This window comes from Phytophthora parasitica (assembly GCF_000247585.1).
Source record: "Phytophthora parasitica INRA-310 unplaced genomic scaffold supercont2.62, whole genome shotgun sequence".
NCBI lineage: Eukaryota > Oomycota > Peronosporomycetes > Peronosporales > Peronosporaceae > Phytophthora > Phytophthora nicotianae.
In genome coordinates this window covers 303,724-325,222 of record NW_008649048.1, presented here as the reverse complement: position 1 = coordinate 325,222, position 21,499 = coordinate 303,724, and the positions used below count along the sequence as shown (strand labels likewise).

The following is a 21,499-nucleotide window of genomic DNA, read 5'->3' as shown; positions in this document are numbered from 1 at the left end:
GGAGCAGAACCATCAAATCGGCTGGAGCTTATCATAGCTGTGCGGTTGCGGCGACCGACATGTAATCAGAGTGACGCAGCGGAGAGATCGAGAGACGGCATGGAGCTGCTGAGTGACGTCAGCAAGCGCACTGGCAAGAAGAGCTTGGCGTTAAAATCCCATTGCTATGGAGCACGCGCTTCGTCAAACAGAGTGCTCGATAGAGTCCGATATGCGTGGCAAAACGGGCATCGCAGAGGGATGAAGACAATGGGTGTCGATGTGTACCCAAACTCGCATTGGGACATGATCCTGAAGCGAGCGCCTTGGTTTCATGTTTGGCAGGGACTGCTGCCCAGCATGCTTTTCAGTTCCAAGTCGTGGTGGTGAAGGTCTGTGCGGCTTCGGGTTCTTCGACTTGCGACCGCGCTGTCCGAAATGAAAATGAGGTTGATGCTAGCTCCATCCTGCATGGACGACAAAGGGTGAGGAGGAGTTCTGTGTCTCTCCGAGTCGGGGTTCGATGAGTGTATGCTTGCCAGTGCACGGACACTTTTGATAAATAATACAGTGCAATTTGGTATCCGAGTAACCAACAACACCTTCCGGCCATGGCCAGCTTCGCCAAACAAGGAGAAATTCAATGCCTAGCGACAACCTTGATGTGAAGATATAGAATTTCTGCGGGTCATAAAATGATTCACATTGGTCACCGAACCGTAAGTTCAATGCTAGGGCTCTGTTGTCATTGGACAACAAATGCAATTCCACAGGCATATTACTCTTCGAGATCCAACTCCACACAAACTTTCATCCTTTCTTATTTAGTTTCACAACCTATTATATTTTCACTTCCGCATCAATTGCAGCCCCGCATTTTTTTAGTCGTGACTTTACCGCAAAGTGAATCAAAATGCCACTGTTCGGGCGCAAGAAGAGCAGGTCCTCGTCGTCGTCGTCCTCGTCCTCTTCGGGCACATTGGACTTCTCCGAAGTTAAGTTGGGCAAGGCCGTTGGTTCCGGGCGCTCGGGAAGCACCTTCAGCGCACACTGGAACGGGCGGCACGTCGCGGCCAAGGTCGTGGACCTGTCGACCGCCAGCAAAAAGAGTCTGGCCGATGAGCTGCTCAAAGAACTCCGTCGCGAGGAAGAAGTGGCCAGTGCGCTTCGGCATCCCAACATTGTGCAGTTCCTAGGCTCAGCCAGCGCACCGCCACGCTATTGCCTCGTGTTCGAGTTCATGGAGGGCGGCACACTGTCGGCCCTGGTCCGAGCCAAGGCTAAGGCTCCTCTGGACTTCTTCCGTCTGGCCAACGACATGGCCCAAGGTATGAGTTACCTACACGAACACTCGGTCATGCACCGAGACCTTAAGAGCAGCAATGTGCTGCTGGACGCTCAGGGCACGGCCAAAATATCGGACTTTGGTCTCAGTTGTGTCATGGAGGTGGGCCGGTCGGCCGACCGGACGGCCGAGACGGGCACGTATGGGTGGATGGCCCCCGAGGTTATCCGGCATGAGCCTTACTCCAGCAAGGCCGACGTGTACAGCTTCGCTGTTGTCTTGTGGGAGCTGCTGGCCAAGGATATTCCATTCAAGGGACAGACACCAATGCAGAGTACGAGTTTGACTGTGAAAATGTTGGCTTATGATGAAAAAAAAAAAAAAAACTTATTATTATCATTATGTTGTAGCTGCGATGGCGGTGGCCGAGCATCAGATGCGGCCGGCGTTGCCACATACCACGCCGCCCAAGATCGCCGAGCTAATTGAGCACTGCTGGAATCAGGACCCAACACGACGGCCAGACTTTAGTGCCATTGTCAAGGTGCTGCCCTTTGTCAAGCAAACACTGAGCAAGACCGACTTCAAGAACGCAGGCATTTTGTATACAGTTTAGAAAACGCAGCTTGTTCCTAGTTTTTTTTGTAGGGTATCCTGTCTTCGGTTTGTAAAAATCGGTTTGTAAAAATTCTCAGGACTGGAAATATATTGAAGTTTTGTAAAAAGAAATCGCGACTCTTAACGAACTGTCGGGTTTGCCATGGCAGAGCAAGGTTGGGAAGGTGATCCCTGGTCTTCATACCCTGACGACGCTGGTTACGACAGCCACGCACAACAAGATGCTGGATATGACCCCAATGAATACTGGCGAGTGGACACCGACGTGTATCGTATTTTCCTTGAATTGGCACCCAATTTTCACGGTGAAAGTGTAGAACTCGGTGAACTACCTGAACTTTGTCGTCAGATAGGGCGGCCACTACGTGATGCGCACGAACAATTTCGCTTGATGCAGGAGTTAGATACAACAAACTCCATGATGATCTTACGCCATGACTTTGTGACGTGGTTACTAAACGAAATTCACGCCGAGGAGCGTGCAGCGGCACCACGTCTAATCCCAGAGGCAACACCAGCGTGGGAGGAGGTAATTCAAGAAGTATCTGAGGCTGACTTGGCTCTTGGTAATAAATCCGCAGTATTCTACTACAATACACTCTCAGGCGAGAGTATCTGGGAGCTTCCGAGTTTGATACGCTGCCTGTGGAATCATTTGGAAATTCACGAAAAGAATCAGCAAGAACTGCAAATATCTCGTGATGGAATCCCTAATTTTCTAAGTGAAAAATCAGATGACACTCGCGAAATGATACAGCAACTTCGAGAGTTATTTGTCAAATATGACGAAGATAAATCTGGTTATTTAGACCCTGCCGAGTTCGAAGACTTGTGTGTGCACGTGGGGCAGTCCACTAATGGCCGTGAAGGTCTTCTAACTCTAATCCAAGAAATAGATCCGTACAGTTCTCCTGTTTCGGATCAACCTGTTGTGTCGTGGGAAGCGTTGAAGTATTACTGGATGGTTACCGCACCATTTCAGCGTCGTACAAGACTAGGCGAAGTAAAATATTCTTCGTGGGAGCGAATCGATCAGCTTAACAGACGCACAACACCAGTTCTCTATCGTCACACAACAACGTTGCAAGAACGATGGAGTCATCCAGCAATGGAGCAGCGTGTAGCCGATCGACTTAACCATCTATTTCCTAGTAGCAAGATGGATTGGACACAAAAAATCGATCTTTTCCTCGATATTCAAAGGCAAACAAGTGGATCCACAGCACTTGAGAATCGTAGATGGAATTTAGAGACGTGCTGGCGGGTATTTACACAGTTTGAGCACCAAATGACTCGAAAACAACACGTTCAAGCAGTAATAACCCATCTTCAGAATCGATTTGGAATATCCACAGCAGACGATGAGGAATCTATCTCGATTGATGAAAATATAATCCGTGCGTGGCTAATATTTTGCACGAAGAAAGTGGATATGGGTGGCTGGGAGGAGGTTGAGGCCTCGGAAGGGCAGACTTACTACTATCACGAGGTGAATGGCGTAACGCAATGGGATCCACCTCAACTACAGACACAAATGGCAACAATGCTCACCAAACTTGGAGGGCAAAATCTATCGGCAGATGAACAGATTGCGCGGGTTTTCCGTCAATATGATGTGGACGAGAGTGGCGAGATGACAGTCGATGAGTTTCAACAATTTTATCGCGCACTTTTGGGCCGTGGTAGCACATCCATGACTGACACTCAGATACGACAGGTCTTTAGTGTCCTCGACGCTAGTGGCGATGGATCTGTGACGCTCGAGGAGTTCCAGCTCTGGTGGAAAACTAAACTCCAGCTGGAAGTCAAAGAGACTGACGAAGTTGAAAGTATAACTCGTGAACAGCGTCGTCGTGAAATTTGTCATGAATTTCTCGAAAATGCAGATGGAATAGTACTCGTTCATGGGAAAGATGAATCTGATGCAATAGAATGTTTCGAGTCGAATTTACTACCACGTCTCGTAGCTTTCTTAGGCGAGTTCCCATTGCGTGGCTTGGCATACCGTCGAGCATTGAACGAGCTGGTAACAGATCCTATGGACCAATTAGTCTCTCTCGAACGCTTTCTTAACTGGTACGATACCTTTGAAACTACAGAACGAGAGAAGCTGGAGCTGCAACGAGCCAAACAACGCGCTCAAGCTGAGCTTCGAGCACAACACGAAGCTCAAGCTGCTGCTCGAGAGAAACAACGTCGACGTCGTAAACAAATGCGCACTTTAAACGTAATGAATGAGAAAGCCACAGCCATAACCGAACACGAAGCGGAGCAGCAACGCGTCAAGAAGATTTCTGTACTGTTTAAAACCTTTGACTCCGATGGCTCCGGAGCTTTGGACGAGCATGAGCTGCTCCAACTCGTTAAAGCTCTTGGACATGAGATGGATATCGCACAGATTAACCGTATGATGAAGGTCATGGACTCTAGCGGAGACGGTCGGATTAATCTGGAAGAATTCCTCGCATTCTGGAAAGCTTTCGAGCATCGCCGACCTGCTGTAAATGCTGCTACGGTACATCAAACACGTCGAGACGCTGTCTCTAAACCAACAGTTGACACTATTGCACCTCACTTAACTACCAGTGACGCTGTAGCTTCACTGGCCGTGAGTCTAGAGATGGTAAAAGACAGAGCTTTGAAAGTTACACTCGCTGATTTACGCGGGGTTTTGAGCGATTGGAGAGATGATTTTCTCGAGAAACGTATCGAACAACAAGCTGAACACGACGAAGCGGAGAAGTTGAAAAAGTGGCGTGAATTACGTGCATTCATCCCAACAAAGAAGCGAGCGTACGGTGCAAAACGTTTGGATGTGTCATGGATTGAACCCGAAGTGGTAGACTGCGTCGCAGCGATCATAGCTGACATTGCAATACGCATAGACCCACCTTTAAAACCTGATGCTGCACAGCGGATCCAAGCACTAGTACGAGGTCATTTGGCACGGAGATTTATGTTTAATCTGGTGTGCGAACGCTTTCAGAAGCATATCGATCCACGAACTCGTTTGTATTACTTCACAGATATTCTTACCGGTAAAATCCTTCTCAATCGACCGCTATACCCCATCAGCACGTCTTCAATCGCCCCTTTGGAGCATGGTAATTGCTCTTCTAAGGCTGAAAAGTACCAATTCGACAAACGTTTATCAGAGCGTCGTGCGAAGAAGGATTTCTACGATCAAATGTGCTTACCCTCGCTGTCAGAAGGCTCCAAACACCGTCCGATGTTGGCGTTTAGTGCGTTCTACACGTATGACGTGACTTCGTTAGTGCAGCAACGTTTGCTTGGCAACATTTGGACGCATCTGCGCTCTCCTGAACCTGATTTGGTACTACTGGAACTAATCGCTCGACGTCGTCGTCGACAGCTCATGCAGCGTGGAGGTGATGCAGCAGCCAATTTGCCGCTTCACTATGCAGTCCGCTCGCACTTTGGTGTTGCACTTATACGTGCAATGGTGGACGGATACCCCGCGGCACTAACGGAGTGTGATGTCTTTGGTATGACACCTCTACATATTGGGTTCCGTGAACACTCCAGTGTTGAGATACTCACTATCCTAGCTCAGAAGCCGCAGATACTAAAAAATCGACAAAAAGGGGGGAATATTTCAGTTTGGGAGCGTCAAACAGTCTGTGGAGATACCCCGCTACATGTAGCCATCCTTCATCGTGCATCAGTTGAAGTATTACAGTGGGCTTTTGCAGCTTGTGAAGAAATCAAGACTAAGGTACCGAAGTTATTTAACGAGCGTGGAGAATCTGCTTTTCACTCGTGTATTACTCAACAGCGACAATCGGGAGGAAATTTCGTTTCTCCACGCTCAAGAACTGCAGTTTTGCTGTTCTTTAAGCACTTTAACGCGCATGAATTGTGTACCACAGCTACTAAACATGGTGATCTGCCCTTGCATCTTGCTATGGATGGCTTTGAACACGAAAAACAGCGAGATACTGACATCGGCTGGTTGTGGCTTGTGGATCTCTTGGTGATGCACTACCCTGCAGCACTATTAACTGTAAAACGTAGCAACGGGCTCTTACCGATTCATCTCGCGATAAAATACGGATTCCCAGAAGAAATGGCAGTAAGAATCCTCACGCTCACGGCCGAAATACTCCCAGATAACCAGGAAAATGCTCTACTCGAGGTCACAACAATAGTCGGAACTCAAACAACGCTACTGCACTATGCTCTTATCCACCAGCCCCAAGCAACGCGTCTGCTCTCTCTGTTAATTAGCCTCATGCCTACGTCTTGTAAGTCGATTTCTCTTCCAACTGGAGACCTCCCGATACACGTCGCAGCAGCAAATGGAGTCAGCCTGGAGATTCTACACAAATTATGTGAAATCTACACCGACGGCTGTCGAACATACAATGCAAAACGACAATTACCACTACACCTGGCGATACTGCACCATGTCAGCGTTGACACCGCGAAAGTCTTGGTAAACCACTGTAAAGAGATTCTCGCTGATACGGAAGAACGCCGTGGTTTACGTGCCTTGCTGATGGCTGCGAACACCAGAGTACCGGATTACCAAGTGCTGTTGACGCTGTTGGATGCTACACCAAGTCTCTCGACCGAGAAAAAGTCTAGAAATCAACCTGTTACGCCGTTGTACGCACTCTCATTACGACGCTGCACTCCAGAAATTTCAAGTCACGATGTTGCTAAACGCTGCCACGATAAGTTCGAGAGTCTTGCGGATGAAGAAGCCTATTTCCTTGCCATGGCCAAGACTAAACTCCGGAAACAGCACTATAACCCGACACCACAATGGACGTTCAGTAAGATCATCCAACTAGTCGAGCGTAATCCTTTAGACGAGGCGCTTATTCAGCGTGCGTTGTATGCGACGAACGAGAAGCTTCGAGCTATGAACGATGCAGAGAGTAACCAGGAGGATAACCGCAAGGGTTACGGCACACTCGTTGACACTGTAACACTTAACAGCGATCTCATGCTTGTGCGTACAGTGCATCAAGTTATGTTCGAGTTCCCGAGCAATCCGCGACTTCAGTTGCTTGGCCAGGCAGTTTTGAACAAGCTACTCCCTTCGGCGTATGTCAGGGCTGCGTACAAAGCGAAGATTGACCCGTATTTTAACTTGTAACAGTTAAGGAAGCTGAACGGCGCGACGAACGTCGTCCAGCATCAACTGCGCAGCCTGCACTGCATCGCTGTCGCTTCCACATGCGCAGTCCAACCTACAAAAAAGTCTAATCAATACACATAATATTTTATCTACAGACTTGAACACGTACACTGAAAGAGCTTCTTGAAGATGTTTCGTAGTGTTTTGAAGCTGTTCAGCTCGAGCTACAGACGACATAGAAGTGGTAACTTCTTTGAATAAAAGCTTACCGATCTGGAAATGCAGGAGACCTCTAGACGGGAGTTTGGTCTTTGGTAGTAGCCACTCGACTGCGCGTAGCTCTACCCAGCAAAACCGAAGAGCTTGGCGCTGTAACTCCACAGACGTTGCATTTAGCAGGAAATTGCTGATCTCACGCGCCATCACAGCTACCCGTGTGCTCCGTGGATGTAAATTCAGCTTAGTCGTCGCAATTTCCCACATTTGCTGGTGATACATTTTCCACTTGTCCTCTTCAGAGTTAACCTTCAGTGCTTCAACCATCTTCATCTCATGTTCGTATCTACTAATCTCAGCTCCACTACGTGCAGTGCCACATAATTTACAGATAGCATTATCAACATCACCGTCAGCCACCACTACAACACCATTGACGCATTCCTTGTTGGTACATTCAAGTCCATCCAGATACCAGTCGTCCGTCGTCTCCGTTAAGCAGCGTGTGCAGTGGCACTCAAAGAAGTACGAGGCTTTCAGCTCAGTTCGCCTCTTTTTGGTCGACTGCAGCAACTCAACGTACGAGACTGTAAGCTCCTGCCCCGGCTCCACGTCCTTAATCACATGCACCTTCATCTCTTGGCCTTTAAAACTCACGACACAGTTTGGGTCACAGTCGTGATTAAATAGTGCTCCTTCGGGAAACAATCCGATGCCAACAGCTTCGTTGGTCACGTCGTTTGCGATCGAGAAGGCGTTGCAATTGACTAGTCCAAAGAGTTTGAGTATCTCTGGTTCCAGGTCGTTCTGGAGTTTATCGAAGCTCGGGATCTGCTTCCCTTTGTCTCCTTTATATCTAGATAAAAGAAGAAGTATTAACTGCGTCATTTCATGGAATTGTTGCCGCTGAAGCTCCGTGTGGTCATCTAAATGATGTCGTAGCTTCAGCACACGATTTTTCTCTTCCTGGTTGATTTCAGAGCCTAGAAAAAGCTTGTCAGCAATACGAGACACCAGCAAGACGGTAGGTGAAGTATTGTTGGCTGGGATGGAGCGCCAAGCCTGGCATTCGCGCCGATGTTGCGGCCAGTCGCGCTGTTGACATGTGCGAGAGCAGTAGCGAGCTTTACGGCAGCCTGTACAGCGCTGGAGAGCGGCTTGGGGCGTAAAACACCACCCACAGGAAGAGGAAGACACGGCGCACACAGCGGATGTACGGAGCACGCAAGATCCAGCGCGTAGCGCCGCTGAGGCCACAGCGCAGCGGCCTTTACGCGCATCGAGCACCTCCCCGTACAGAGGCATTTTCAGGTTTGTGATGTCACTAAAACGGGTATTAACTGTGGACATGTTCGTAACGGTTAAAGTGACGTTCTGTCTGCGTTAAAGTTGGGTCCAACCAGAGGAGGACCGGGCTGAGGAGTGATGATGTCGGCCACGGAGGACACGCGCTTGGGCTCCAGCAATCCATGGTAGAAGTGCCCACGTACAGCCGCGTCGAACTGGAAAGCGCTGGCCTCTTTGCTGGTTAACACGCGCTTGGTCGGACCGCGATGCGGTTGCTTCTCCAGACGTTGCAAGAAGGCGACGACGCGGTCGACTGTGCATTGCGACGTGGACGTCCCTACTGTGAGCTCCACGGGGGACATGAGCACGCACGGGTAGAAGAATCGCATGCCCAAAAAACGGTCTGGGTGCTGTAGGTGCATCCTACAAGGAAATATAACAGTAAGAACCGGCAATGTTCTTTTTCCTAAAGAAGAATTAACGTACTGAATTGAGTCGATCGGGAGCTCGATCGTGTTGGTGGTTAAGATCGTTGAAGCCGAGCAGTGTTGCTCCAGTGTCTTGAAAAGTTTCACTTTGGCCTCCAAGTTCTCTGGTATCTAACAGGAAATTAATTCATTAGACGTGTAACTATCATAACTGCTAATGGGAACCATTTCCACTTTATGCCTCACCGCTTCGATGACGATCGCAGCGTCGGCACACTGCGCCACATCCGTGACTACCGTGATGTTGCCGCATGCTTGGGTCATCATGCTCTTCGTAACGTAGCCGAGATACAGCAGCGGGTGGAGCAACTCGTACGCATACGAAGATAACTAACACAACACGCCGATATAGCAGGAATAAATTATCATATTACAGCCAATTCCCAGCCAACTTTACGAACCGCGTCGCCAGTCTGCGGGTTCGTATCGCACACGATCACTTGGACTCCCAATAGGGACAGGTCAATGGCGATGCATCTACCCAAAAAACCCGCGCCAACCACCGCCGCCTTAATGCGACCTGCAGCGCGCTGCGCATTCGCGTCCTGGTACGCGCACGTGCCGCTCCGCTCGCCGCCAGTCTGCGCCGAGGCATTCACTTGGCCGTGCATTGTTCTCAATCTGATTTTTGATACTTTCTTCATAACCGTTACGTATCGGTTTTTTTAATTGAAAAGTATTACAACCGGTTTTTCAGCGGTTTCAAATTTCGCAATAGTACACATTCTCCCCAAATTCGGTAAATAAATACTAAATTAGGGATCTGGATGCTATTCATTAATTTTTAATGTTTGTGTTCCTACACCAATTTTCGCAAAGTACACTTTTACTTGAAATTTTGGATGATGTTTTTCAGCGGGAAAAAAACATGAAAAATCAATGGGTTTCTCCCGTTGAAAAACATCCAACCTTAATGAAATTAAGACTTCCGGCCACTTTTTAGTACCATTTTGACAGTACTTTTCTCAATACGGCAAAAAGTGTCCAAATGTTCTTTTTTGGCTAATTTTTCAGTAGTAATTGCGTTTTCGAAAGCAGAAATGTCGTTATGTACAGTAAAAACTGGGCAAAAGTCGCGGTGGTGCAATCAATGCCGTACACGCTGGGTCACCTGAGCAATCAACACGCTTATCATCAACACCGGCGCGTGAACAATCGACATGGCAAAACTGCGCGTCATTTCGAAGGCTGTTTGATATTGGATTAAATTATCAAGTATCCACCTCTCGAAATGCGTTTAAACTACTTCAATGCGGTAGCCCAAAGCAGTTAACTAACCAATTTGCTTCCTATCCGGATAACTAACTTACTATCCGAATTTCTAACCAAATTGCTTTCTATCCGGATATACTTTCTATCCGAATAACTTACCAAATTGCTTTCTATCCGGATATCGTATAAAATAATACCTTTCGATCTTTTTTTACGAAAAGACGTTTAAAACTACTTCTCTAATATTTCATAAGCATCTGAATTATGTGTTAGTACAGTTTCATTGCCATTTTTCACGGGTATTAGTGGACGATGAGCTCATCGTTGATGACTTGACTTGGACGCTTAATGTCGCTTAGTGTCCATTTGGTCTGGTCTCGCAGACCGTGGAATCCGGGCAACTGCGTTCACTCCCGTCACGATTTGGAGTCGGCACATTATGCGGACTCAGGCCTCGTCTACGAGTGAAATCGAGGAACGTTCGGACTGCATGCAACTCCATTATTACTTTATCGTGTGGGAAGGGTAATGGAAATACCATCGCCATCGTCAAACCCTGCCAGTGACTACATCCATGTAGCGCCTACGCCAAAATCTGTCTCCAGAATATCTTCTGTGCCGGAAACCTATGCATCAATTCGACCGCGCTGGGTGCTCTACGCCAACGTTTTGGTGTCGCTGCTGCAGCCTCTGCAATACGGATGGTCAACGTCGCAACTGAATCTGAATACTTTCAACGACGAAGACGAATGCAACGCCAGACCAGTGGCCCCGGACACTTGCCTCATGTTCCCTGGACACACCAAAGCCCAATGGACTATCGCCGTCAGTGCCTGGATCTTTGGTGGAATGCTCGGCGCTCTCGTCATCGGACGCGTCTCCAACAAATTCGGTCGCAAGCGGATCATGATGACTAATTGCGTCTTCATGATCACCGGCGCAGTAGTACAGGCCAGCGCTTCTAGTATTTGGATGTTTATTGGAGGACGAGTGGTTTCCGGTGTCGCGTCAGGCGGTGCAACTGCAGTTATCCCTGGATTCATCAGCGAGATTTCCCCTCCAAACCTCCGCAACAACCTCGGTGTAGGCTTTCAGATGGCCATCACGATCGGTAATTTATTTGTGGCAATTATTTTTTTCTTTGCCGACACAAAAAGTGGCTGGCGCTACATTGCGGGATTTCCCGTTATTTTGGCGACGTTGTTCTTGTTAGTAGCACCTTTCATTATTGTCGAAAGTCCCGCGTGGCTATTAGTGGTGGGAAAGCAACAGCTCGCGGAACGAGAACTGGCACGTCTTTTTGGCGAAGAGAACGTGTACCTTGCCAAGACGTGGCTTCAGCAGGACCACCTGACTTCCAGTAGTGCACTACCGAAGGAATCGACCGCGTCATTATCTCCAGATTCAGATAAACCGTTCACGTTTGCTCGATTGTTTTCGCCGGTGCTTATTCGGCAGCTCTTGACAGCTATCGGAATTGCTGGAGCCCAGCAACTCACGGGTATTAATGCCGTTTTCTTCTACTCGTCCACATTGTTTGAGCAAGCCGGCATATCGGACGACCGGTTTGGCATCGCGGCCGTTAACTTCGTCAACGTGCTGCCAACCTTATTTTGTGGGATACTGGCGGCGCGTTTAGGAAACCGTAAGCTGATGTTATACGGCTTAGCCGGGATGTTCTTGAGTGCATTGGGTATCACGGCGTCGCTTGTTGCCAGTTTGCCTGCTCTCGCGATCGTATTCACGGCAACTTACGTCACTGCGTTCGGCTCAAGTCTCGGTTCTCTGGCGTGGGTTGTCATGGCTGACCTCTTCCCGGATGAAGCTCGACCTATGGGCAACTCTGTATGCGTGGGATGTAGCTGGTTGTCGAATCTCACGGTGGGTCTGAGCTACCCCTACATTGCTGCGGCCTTGGGCGACTTTAGCTTCACACCGTTCATGTGTACTGTGGCGCTATCGTACGTATTTGTGTATTCGTTCGTACCAGACACGTCCGGGAAGACAATGCAGGAGATTCAAGATGAGTTTTACGCACGGCGGGCGTCGAAAAACAAGTCGGAGTTGGCGAATCTACATGTATAGGATGCCTTTTTCAGGAGAAACCTTGATTTTTTCAGGGTGAAGTTGAATGAAATGTACCGTAAACAAGTTATCTAAACTGTAAGGTATTTTTCGTGCTGTTGTTGCACGAACTTCCAGTGTCAAACGATGGTGTCCCCGTGCTCGCCACCAAGGCACGCGTACGCTGGATAGTACAGTGATCATCAAAAGCGACCTGGCAAATTATCGGGTGATGTTGCAGTACCTGGTATCCTTGCTGCTGTTTACCAAGCATTCGTCTGTCGTTACAGGTGTACCGGTATGCTTATACAGTACTCTGCATCTACAGATTGGTACGGCGAAAACAGCTCCTTCGATGCACTTCGATGCCGCTTTACCGAAACAGCCCTAAAGAATAATTGGACCGACGCGGGCAGCCTATCGAAAGTTCGTACTTTCGTTGATATCATCTAAATACTGGTTCTGAGTATTCCCACGGGCCAATTCGCCTACATTGTTCAACGAATCGGCTTCCCGATATCTCAAGTCTCCCAAAGAAGAATGTGCTACTGTATTCAACAACGTGCTTGCTTTCTCGACGAAATCCCCAGTGACCAATCGCCACTCCACGTCGTCGATCGCTTTCATGCAAATCAAACCTATTTTACGGGTCGTTGTTCATGATCATCATGATGGACGTAAACAGTTGTCAAAGCTTTATTGTACCAGGTGATGTCGAAACTCATGCTGCTCGCCTATACGGCTACATGTACTATCGGAGTCGTGTGCCCCATGTCATGAACATCCCTGCTATTGAGCTCGATTCCGCTCATGTATCTGGTCCGTTACCTCGTGGAACTTCCGGGCTGGAAGACACTTTTACGGTATTTGTGCGTAATTTGATAGTGTCCGTTCTGCTGACCGCTCTTTGGATCGGACAACCAGTTGTTCGTAGAATCTGTGGCAGTAGTTTAATCAGTGGCGATCCATAATTTGCGTGCATGTAACACACGGACGGCACGCCTGCCTAGTGCACTACACCGACTGTACATGTTCCCAAGGCTATTGATTCTGCCCCCATCTCGGCAAAGCAAGCATCGCCATCTATGAGCGCACGGTTGTATATGTCACAGGAAATAAGGGACTGGCGAGTCGAAGGACTCACGAAACTCACAGCATGTACTTTACATGTTAGCAAGATTGTAGAACGCCACTTTGGTACTTGCCCGACGGACGCTGTCGGTAATTTTCGGAGACACAAGTCTAAGTCTCTGCGAGGACGTGGTTTAACTGTTTAACACATTCGCGGAAACCATGGATTTCTCCGCGTCGATGATCAGCAGTACCAGTGGGTATGTCTGGGTAGCCCCGACGCCCATGGTTATGATGCCTGCACCAGCAATCGAAGAGGAGACAGCAGTGGTAAAGCCGACTTGGAGGTTATACGCCAATATCCTTGTGGCGGTACTGCAAGCGCTACAGTTCGGATGGTCCACCTCGCAAATGAACAACTCGATTTTCAATAACGAGGTCGACTGCAACGCAAGACCCATCGCACCAGGCACCTGCCTCATGTTCCCCGGCCACACCAAGACGGAGTGGACCATTGCCGTCAGTTCCTGGATTGTTGGAGGCATGATCGGGTCTCTTTTAACCGGACGAGTGTCCAACAAGTTCGGTCGTAAACCTACTATGATGGCCAACTGCCTCTTCATGATAGCAGGTGGGGCAGTCCAGGCTGCTGCTTGTAACATTACGATATTCACAGTTGGCCGCGTCTTCGCCGGTATCGCGGCGGGCGGCTCAACGGCCGTCATTCCGGGATTCATTGGAGAAATCTGTCCGCCACACCTCCGCAGTAAACTGGGCGTGTGTTTCCAGATCTCCATCACACTCGGCCACCTGTTAGTTGCGATCACCTTCTTCTTTGCCAGTACCAGTACTGGTTGGAGGTATATCGCTGGATTCCCCATCGTACTAGCGTCACTGTTTCTGCTTCTGGCACCCGTCGTGCTGGTTGAAAGTCCCGCATGGTTGCTGATGGTGAACAAACCTAACGAGGCGGAAAAAGAACTAGCGCGTCTATTTGGTGAGGACAATGTGTACACCGCCAAGAAATGGATCAACCAGCAGCAAGAAGACCCCGAGTCCAAACGTGAAGGAAGCGTTCGACTGCAGGACCTCGGCATGTCAATGATAGCGCCACCCGCAGATGCAGGACAACAGAGCTCGCTCTCGAAACTCTTCTCAAGGTTGCTGCTTCCACAGATGCTGACGGCCATCGGTGTGGCCGGAGCCCAGCAACTCACGGGTGTGAACGCTGTGTTCTTTTATTCTTCCGGTATTTTCAAGCAGGCCGGACTCTCGGACAGTCGAATTGGTGTCTTGTTGGTCAATTTTGTGAATGTTTTACCCACTTTGGTCTGTGGAATGCTAGCGGCTCGTGTGGGTAACCGTATGCTCATCTTGTACGGATTCGTGGGCATGCTGCTTAGTGCGGTGGGTATTACCGTGTCGCTTGTGGCTAGTTTGTCTCCACTGGCCATTGTGTTCGTTGCTCTTTATGTGACTACGTTTGGTGCGAGTCTTGGGCCACTGGCGTGGGGAGTCATGGCTGATCTCTTTCCGGACGACGTGCGAGCCGTGGGCTGCTCGATTTGTGTGGGTTGTAGCTGGTTGTGCAGTCTAACGATCGGACTGGTGTATCCGTATCTCGCTGCTGCGTTGGAGAACTACAGCTTCGTGCCGTTCATGTACACGATCACACTGTCGTTCCTCTTCTTCTTCTCCATCGTGCCTGACACGTACGGCAAGACCATCCAAGAGATCCAAGACGAGTTCAACGCCAAGTGGCAGAAATCTAAAAAGAAGCCTCAGTGGCGAATGTCTGGTAACAGTCAGATCCCGGTGCTGGGATAAGTTTGTGTAAGTAAGTAAGTGGTTTATGATAAAATATAATGGATGTCGCTGTGTTGTTTGAAGTGAACGGAGTGTTCTGTTGGAATGGCGGTAAATAGCCGTCGCTATCAATGATTCCTCGCTCGCTACATTCCAGTAAATCGTAATCGTCGATGGGGGTGAAGCGTGGCACGCAAGCGAACGGCAAAAAACAAGCTCAAAATGCAAGCATGAATACAACAGGATAGCATACGAGTGAAGCACAAGGACGCTGCCTAACGGGCTGAAAAAAAGCAACAACAACTGCAACTTGAAGTTGTAATGAATGCGACTAAGCTCAGGACAGATGCGTAGACGAACTCACGCACCGGAAAATGGCTTACACCGGCGTAAATGTGCCGCCCACCGACTCATGGCGGCGATAGAAATGCCTCCAACGACATCCTACGCAGCCTGCGCGTTCATCCGAACAGGATGTCGGACTTGCACCGGCAAAGCGTAGCCGGTCGAGGTAAGGCTGTGCATGCATGCACGACTAAAACCGCCCGTCCCTGTGCTGCGATCCGCACAAAAAGGTCGCTTTTTGCGTGTCTACCGGCCGGCCAAGCGATGGTGTGGCACGGTCTCGCACCGGGCTGGCACTCTCATTCTAAATCTTATCACCAAGGCGACATATCGACTACCGAACTGCCACATCCATGGTCGTCGAAGACGCGGTGTTCACTGAAGTGAAGACGCCCAAGGCTGGCGATGTCCTGGCCGACAAGGCCGTCCCGCTCACGTCGACATTCTGGTGCAGCCTCGCAGTGCTGCTGCTGCTTCCCTTCCAGTTCGGCTGGTCGGTCGGTCAACTAAACCTCACGACTTTCAACGACGAGGACGACTGCAACGTACGCCCGGTAGTCGACGGAACGTGCCTGATGTTCCCCGGGCACAGCAGCACTGAATGGACGTTGATCGTGAATGCATGGATTGTAGGTGGTATGATCGGGAGTCTTGGCTGTGGTGCCATATCCGAGCGCTTCGGACGTAAGAAGGTATTGCTAGTGAACGCCATCGTCATGTTGGCAGGCGCTGTGATTCAAGCGAGCACGTCCAGTATTCCGGTCTTCATGGTAGGGCGTATCGTTGCCGGTATCGCGTCGGGCTGTGCGACGGGTATGGTGGGTGGCTACATCAGTGAGATCACGCCTCCGAGTCGCCGTAACTCGTACGGCACGTTCATGCAGGTATCTCTTTCGGCCGGTATCTTAGTAGTAACCATCAGCTTCTTCTTCGCGGATACCAGCAGCGGGTGGCGGTACATCGCAGCGTTCCCCGTCTTAAATGCCGGTTTCTTCTTGGCGTTCGCGCCGTTTGTTCTAGTAGAGAGTCCCGCGTGGCTACTGGAGAAAGGTGACCGGGAGCGTGCAGAGCAAGAGATTGCCAGGCTGTACGGTCATGGATTCGTACCGCAGGCGCTGTCGTGGATGGAGCCAAGTGTCAACACTGATCTCGAGTCCGAGCCGCTATCTGAAGAGCAACAGTATGAAGGCGGCACGCTGTCACTGCTGTTTTCGCCGCTCTTTATCAAGCAACTTCTGGTCGCTCTCGGCGTGTCGGCTGCGCAGCAGCTTACCGGTATCAACGCGGTGTGCTATTACTCGTCCGACATTTTCTCGGATGCAGGCGTCTCTGACGGCCGTGTGGGCGGCGTCATTGTGTACGTTCTGATGCTGTTGCCAACGATGGCCGTCGCGCGACTGTCGGAGCGATTCGGCAATCGACGGCTGCTGCTTACTGGATTGGCCGGTATGTTTATTAGCGCTACGGGTATTACACTGGCGCTTGCTTTGTCGGTCGAGGTGCTCTCTATCGTCTTTATGGGCACTTTCGTTGCTTTCTTCTCCGTAAGCGTTGGGCCGCTTATCTGGCCTATTACGGCTGCATTGTTCACGGACTCGGTACGCGCCACTGCTGTCTCCATGTGCATTTTCATCAACTGGGTCTGCAACCTGATCATTGGCGTCTTCTTCCCATACGTCTCGGATGCACTGGACGAGTACAAGTTTGTCCCCTTCATGGTGACCACCGCCGCGTTTTTCTTCTTCACTCAGTTTTGGATCCCAGAGACCGCAGGCAAGAGCACCGAGGAGATCCAAGCCACCTTCCGTCCCCGCGATACTCACAAGCCGGATCGGTCAAGCTGAGTGTGTGTAAAAACATAATAGCAAAGCGAGTTAGCCTAAATAGATACATCGGAATACTTTAGTAAAAAAAAAAACAAGGGCTGAGCCTACAGCTTCATATCTCGCGCATCAATGCTGTCTCCTTCAAACCCATAGTACGGTTCATGTATCCCGGACGACTGCAGTGATATCGTTGTCATATTACCACCAAATTCTGGCACATGCAAGGTGACTGGCGATCTGCATGTGGTTGGAAACTAACCGGGGTGGCTAGCAATACTAGCAGCGAGTAATACATGCATGCCGAACGTGCTTGGACAGCGTAAATTGTGGCTGGTTGAGTCGAACGTGTTGTTGTCATTAAAGTCCAGTTTTGGGTTTTGGTAAAACCGTCGTGAAGCACGTATGGATGTCATTCCATGCATTTTACAACGCGATACAAATGCACAGCCCAACAGGACAATTGGACCTTTTTCCGTAGCAAGCTGTCCAATGTGAGAGAATGGTTACCTTGTCTGCTGTTATTGAGTTTCCGTCTGGTGGCCGCATATTGCCGCGAGGAAACGATCCCACCGGCAGTCAGTAGAATTGACTTGATATGCGGGAAGATCTGCACGTCGCAATCTCTGCTTTTTGTAAACTTTAGGTTTAAAAATCCTAAAAGTAGGTGAAATTCTACAACATTGTTTTAGTAAAGTACGAAATAGTGTAAAATTTAACCTACTTTTATATTTTACCCAAAGGTAAAGTAAAGTTTCATCAACGTTGCAGTAGATGAAGTCGTACATACGTTTTCAGCTACGTCCGCCTAATAAGCGGCGCTTATACGTGAACCGACAACATATCTTCACGGTCCAATATGGCCACTTTGTTAGACAGCTGCCTCCTGGATATGTGCTTCCACCATTCAACATGGTTCAGTTTTTTCGGTGACGAAAAGTAGTGACGCTTGATCCTAAAAGCTGCGTAGGTCGCATCTTGCCACCGTAGACTACGTTCGACTTTACATTATGAGACCACGAGATCCGTCGTGCGTGGCTCTAATATCCGAGCCGTGCAGTTGCAGAACTTAATATTAATATCTGCGGTTACCTTGTTCTTCTGGATTAGTTGGGCCTGACGATCTTGCAATCGAACTCGTTTTCTGACGAACAGTTGTTTCGTATAATCCGTGGCGCTGGCGGCACGTAACACACAGAAACTCAACAATATTTGTTCTGTACAGCTTCGAGTGCAGCATGCTGCTGTGGTGGAGGCTAACGTGATCGGATCGCAACGATCCACCATCCTTTTCGACTGCACAAGTCACAACCCTGAAGCAGGAACGCGGCATCACTGCTGGAGCTTCATTCTTACAATTGCGTCGATACAACCGAGGCCACAATAGCGACCGTCTCATTAACTCATCGACCGAGCTTGGTCGCGTGCAGAAAGACGAGGATTGCTGCGAAAAAATGGAGTTCACGCCGTCGATGAGCAGTTCCAGCCATGTTTGGCTTGTTCCGACACCCGTAGTGACACAGGTGCCACCACAGACACAGGTTAACCCGACTATTAAACCAAGCTGGAGGCTGTACGCCAATGTCCTGGTAGCAGTACTGCAGCCATTTCAGTTCGGATGGTCAACCTCGCAAATGAACAACTCGATTTTCAATAATGAGGCGGATTGCAATGCAAGACCCATCGCGCCAGGTACCTGCCTCATGTTCCCAGGACACACCAAGACGGAGTGGACCATTGCCGTCAGTTCCTGGATCGTCGGGGGTATGATCGGAGCTCTTGTGACCGGGCGTGTTTCCAACAAGTTCGGTCGTAAACCTACCATGATGGCCAACTGCCTCTTCATGATAGCAGGTGGGGTAGTCCAGGCTGCTGCTTGTAACATTACGATATTCACAGTTGGCCGCGTCTTCGCCGGTATCGCGGCGGGCGGCTCAACGGCCGTCATTCCGGGATTCATTGGAGAAATCTGTCCGCCACACCTCCGCAGTAAACTGGGCGTGTGTTTCCAGATCTCCATCACACTCGGACACCTATGCGTTGCGATCACCTTCTTCTTTGCCAGTACGAGTGCCGGTTGGAGGTACATTGCGGCGTTTCCTATCGTACTGGCGTTCCTGTTCCTGGTGCTGGCACCATTCGTACTGGTTGAAAGCCCGGCTTGGCTGCTGATGGCAGGCAAGCCCCTGATTGCAGAACATGAGCTTGCAAGGCTGTTCGGCCAGGAGAATGTGTTTCTAGCGAAGACTTGAATGAAGCAGGAAGAGGAGGTGGCACCCCGTGTTGGAGTGGGCAGTGAGTTCGTGCAGCCACTACAGGATCTTCGGATGTCGATGGCTCTCATGGCTCCCAATGCTCCTAAGGCCCGCGGCTTGGCGGATTTATTCTCACCGGCTCTGATTCGACAACTACTTGTGGCTATTGGTGTGGCAGGCGCCCAACAGCTCACGGGCGTCAACGCCGTGTTCTTCTACTCGTCCGGCATTTTCAAGCAAGCAGGACTTTCGGATAGTCGTATTGGTGTGTTGCTGGTCAATTTCGTCAACGTTCTTCCGACGCTATTCTGTGGCATGTTGTCAGCACGTCTGGGCAATCGCAAGCTCATCTTGATTGGATTTACCGGAATGTTCTGCAGTGCAGTCGGCATGACGGCGTCGCTGGTTGGTAGTTTACCCGCGCTGGCAATCGTGTTTACTGCGCTTTACGTGACTACGTTCGGATCAAGTCTAGGGCCGTTGGCGTGGGGTATCATGGCTGACCTCTTCCCGGACGATGTTCGAGCTATGGGATGCTCGATTTGTGTGGGCTGTAGTTGGCTGTGCAGTCTTATGATCGGTCTTGGCTATCCGTACATTGCTGCTGCGTTCGACAACTACAGCTTCGTGCCGTTCATGTGCACTGTGACACTGGCATTCCTCTTTGTACACTCGTTTGTGCCTGAAACGTATGGCAAAACCATTCAAGAGATTCAAGATGAATTTGAATCGCGACGATTGAAAAAGAACCGTGATCGCGATCAGTGGCGTTTATCAGGCAATAGTCAGATTGCAGTGCTGGGCTAAGTATGATACCAAAAAATATTAGAGTAACGTTATGATAAGTAAAATATTTGCGTCCTACGTAAACGATTGCTGTTCGATTGCAGCTTATCTAAAGGTGTACATATACATATTTTCGAATGTTCCTCGGAGGCTCCAGTTTCGATGAAGAGAATCGGTTTTGCGGATGGTCACCTGGACGCCTCGGCACAAGACATGCCATCTACAGTAAATGAAGAGAATCAGTTGTTGTCTACGGTGATACTGATCGTTTTCAACAGTTTTCTTCTTGCTTACCTGATAATTTCTCAAGCTAACAGAGATCTCACCCTGAAAGATAACAAGACAACCAACACCTTAATCATCCAAACTATAACATTTGTCTTTACTTCGCTTCCTCACCGCTACCGTCGCAACGCCAAGTGTGGAGAACATTTTCCTGGAGCTCCGAATTTTACCAAACTAAAATAACTTACAACGAATATTTATTTTACAGCAAGAAAGTGCTTGGGAAAAACTGATGAAATTTATTTTAGCTTTTTACAGGAAAGCACTTTTCGAACAATTTAGGACGCAAACATTATTTTTTTTAAATGCACAACAAGCTTGTGTACTATAACGGATATAAATGGTTTTAAGATCTCGGCGCAACCAGGAGGGAGGAGACATTCATCGCATAGGACCAAGCTGAAGCGTAGTAGTTAGAAATGAGGTATATCAAGCTCCAACAAAAATTAAATGTCAGTTTTTAGTTTTTGAAGTTAATTCCAGATCTTACACTGTCGTGGATTGTGTTATTTCTGATAAATCTTTCGTTGCAGAATTATGTGAAATGTAGAGCCTCGATCGCAGCAAATTATAGGCCATCTCCGTAGAAAGAGATTCCAAATTCGCGGACGGGTTAAATCTTCGCGCGGAATAACTGGTGTATACGTCTGGTCGTTGCGTTTCTACCAGATCCAGAGTTGCGAGCCTGATACGAATGCTACTTGATAGGTTGTCCCCACTGGAGTATGTATGGTTTTGGACCAAGGTGAAACCTGAGTGTATTTGAGAAGATAAAAATTGTCTAATATTAAAGGGTAGCAAGCGCTCCTGAATGCAATAAAAAGAGGGAGGATAAATTCACAAGAATACAATGCACCAGCATACCGCAACAG

At 49.1% G+C, this 21,499-nt stretch overlaps 9 protein-coding genes across 9 annotated transcripts; 7 read left to right on the top strand and 2 right to left on the bottom strand.

Moving 5' to 3' along the window:
* The first annotated feature begins 872 nt into the window (after positions 1-872).
* PPTG_16922 (TKL protein kinase) lies at positions 873-1,993 on the top strand. Its single transcript, XM_008914668.1, has 2 exons — positions 873-1,598; positions 1,675-1,993. Exons 1-2 carry the CDS (start codon positions 893-895, stop codon positions 1,878-1,880), a joined length of 912 nt encoding a protein of 303 aa, XP_008912916.1. The 5' UTR covers positions 873-892; the 3' UTR covers positions 1,881-1,993.
* Positions 1,994-2,024: 31 nt separating this feature from the next.
* On the top strand, positions 2,025-7,142 carry PPTG_16921 (hypothetical protein; the record flags this gene model as incomplete). The annotated part of the gene is made up of 1 exon (XM_008914667.1): positions 2,025-7,142. One exon carries the CDS (start codon positions 2,025-2,027, stop codon positions 7,005-7,007), a length of 4,983 nt encoding a protein of 1,660 aa, XP_008912915.1. The 3' UTR covers positions 7,008-7,142.
* On the bottom strand, positions 7,011-8,555 carry PPTG_16920 (hypothetical protein; the record flags this gene model as incomplete). Its single annotated transcript, XM_008914666.1, has 2 exons — positions 7,011-7,101; positions 7,159-8,555. 2 exons carry the CDS (start codon positions 8,553-8,555, stop codon positions 7,011-7,013), a joined length of 1,488 nt encoding a protein of 495 aa, XP_008912914.1.
* An 11-nt stretch (positions 8,556-8,566) lies between these two features.
* PPTG_16919 (hypothetical protein) lies at positions 8,567-9,591 on the bottom strand (the record flags this gene model as incomplete). Its single annotated transcript, XM_008914665.1, has 4 exons — positions 8,567-8,915; positions 8,979-9,091; positions 9,167-9,310; positions 9,382-9,591. 4 exons carry the CDS (start codon positions 9,589-9,591, stop codon positions 8,567-8,569), a joined length of 816 nt encoding a protein of 271 aa, XP_008912913.1.
* Positions 9,592-10,582: 991 nt separating this feature from the next.
* On the top strand, positions 10,583-12,277 carry PPTG_16918 (hypothetical protein; the record flags this gene model as incomplete). Its single annotated transcript, XM_008914664.1, has 1 exon — positions 10,583-12,277. Exon 1 carries the CDS (start codon positions 10,721-10,723, stop codon positions 12,275-12,277), a length of 1,557 nt encoding a protein of 518 aa, XP_008912912.1. The 5' UTR covers positions 10,583-10,720.
* A 1,272-nt stretch (positions 12,278-13,549) lies between these two features.
* Positions 13,550-15,154, top strand: PPTG_16917 (hypothetical protein; the record flags this gene model as incomplete). Its single annotated transcript, XM_008914663.1, has 1 exon — positions 13,550-15,154. The coding sequence occupies one exon, from the start codon at positions 13,550-13,552 to the stop codon at positions 15,152-15,154; it is 1,605 nt and encodes a 534-aa protein (XP_008912911.1).
* A 640-nt stretch (positions 15,155-15,794) lies between these two features.
* Positions 15,795-17,414, top strand: PPTG_16916 (hypothetical protein). Its single transcript, XM_008914662.1, has one exon. It carries the CDS (start codon positions 15,832-15,834, stop codon positions 17,320-17,322), a length of 1,491 nt encoding a protein of 496 aa, XP_008912910.1. The 5' UTR covers positions 15,795-15,831; the 3' UTR covers positions 17,323-17,414.
* A 1,341-nt stretch (positions 17,415-18,755) lies between these two features.
* PPTG_16915 (hypothetical protein) lies at positions 18,756-19,553 on the top strand (the record flags this gene model as incomplete). Its single annotated transcript, XM_008914661.1, has 1 exon — positions 18,756-19,553. One exon carries the CDS (start codon positions 18,756-18,758, stop codon positions 19,551-19,553), a length of 798 nt encoding a protein of 265 aa, XP_008912909.1.
* PPTG_16914 (hypothetical protein) lies at positions 19,554-20,363 on the top strand (the record flags this gene model as incomplete). Its single annotated transcript, XM_008914660.1, has 1 exon — positions 19,554-20,363. The coding sequence occupies one exon, from the start codon at positions 19,554-19,556 to the stop codon at positions 20,361-20,363; it is 810 nt and encodes a 269-aa protein (XP_008912908.1).
* Positions 20,364-21,499: the final 1,136 nt, after the last annotated feature.

What these genes read in the sequence shown, in the direction of transcription:
- PPTG_16916 (XM_008914662.1), top strand. Translation starts at nt 15,832, where the DNA reads ATGGTCGTCGAAGACGCGGTGTTCACTGAAGTGAAGACGCCCAAGGCT.
- PPTG_16922 (XM_008914668.1), top strand. Translation starts at nt 893, where the DNA reads ATGCCACTGTTCGGGCGCAAGAAGAGCAGGTCCTCGTCGTCGTCGTCC. An exon ending in GGGACAGACACCAATGCAGA is followed by an intron (nt 1,599 to 1,674) that starts GTACGAGTTTGA and finishes ATTATGTTGTAG; the next exon opens with CTGCGATGGCGGTGGCCGAG.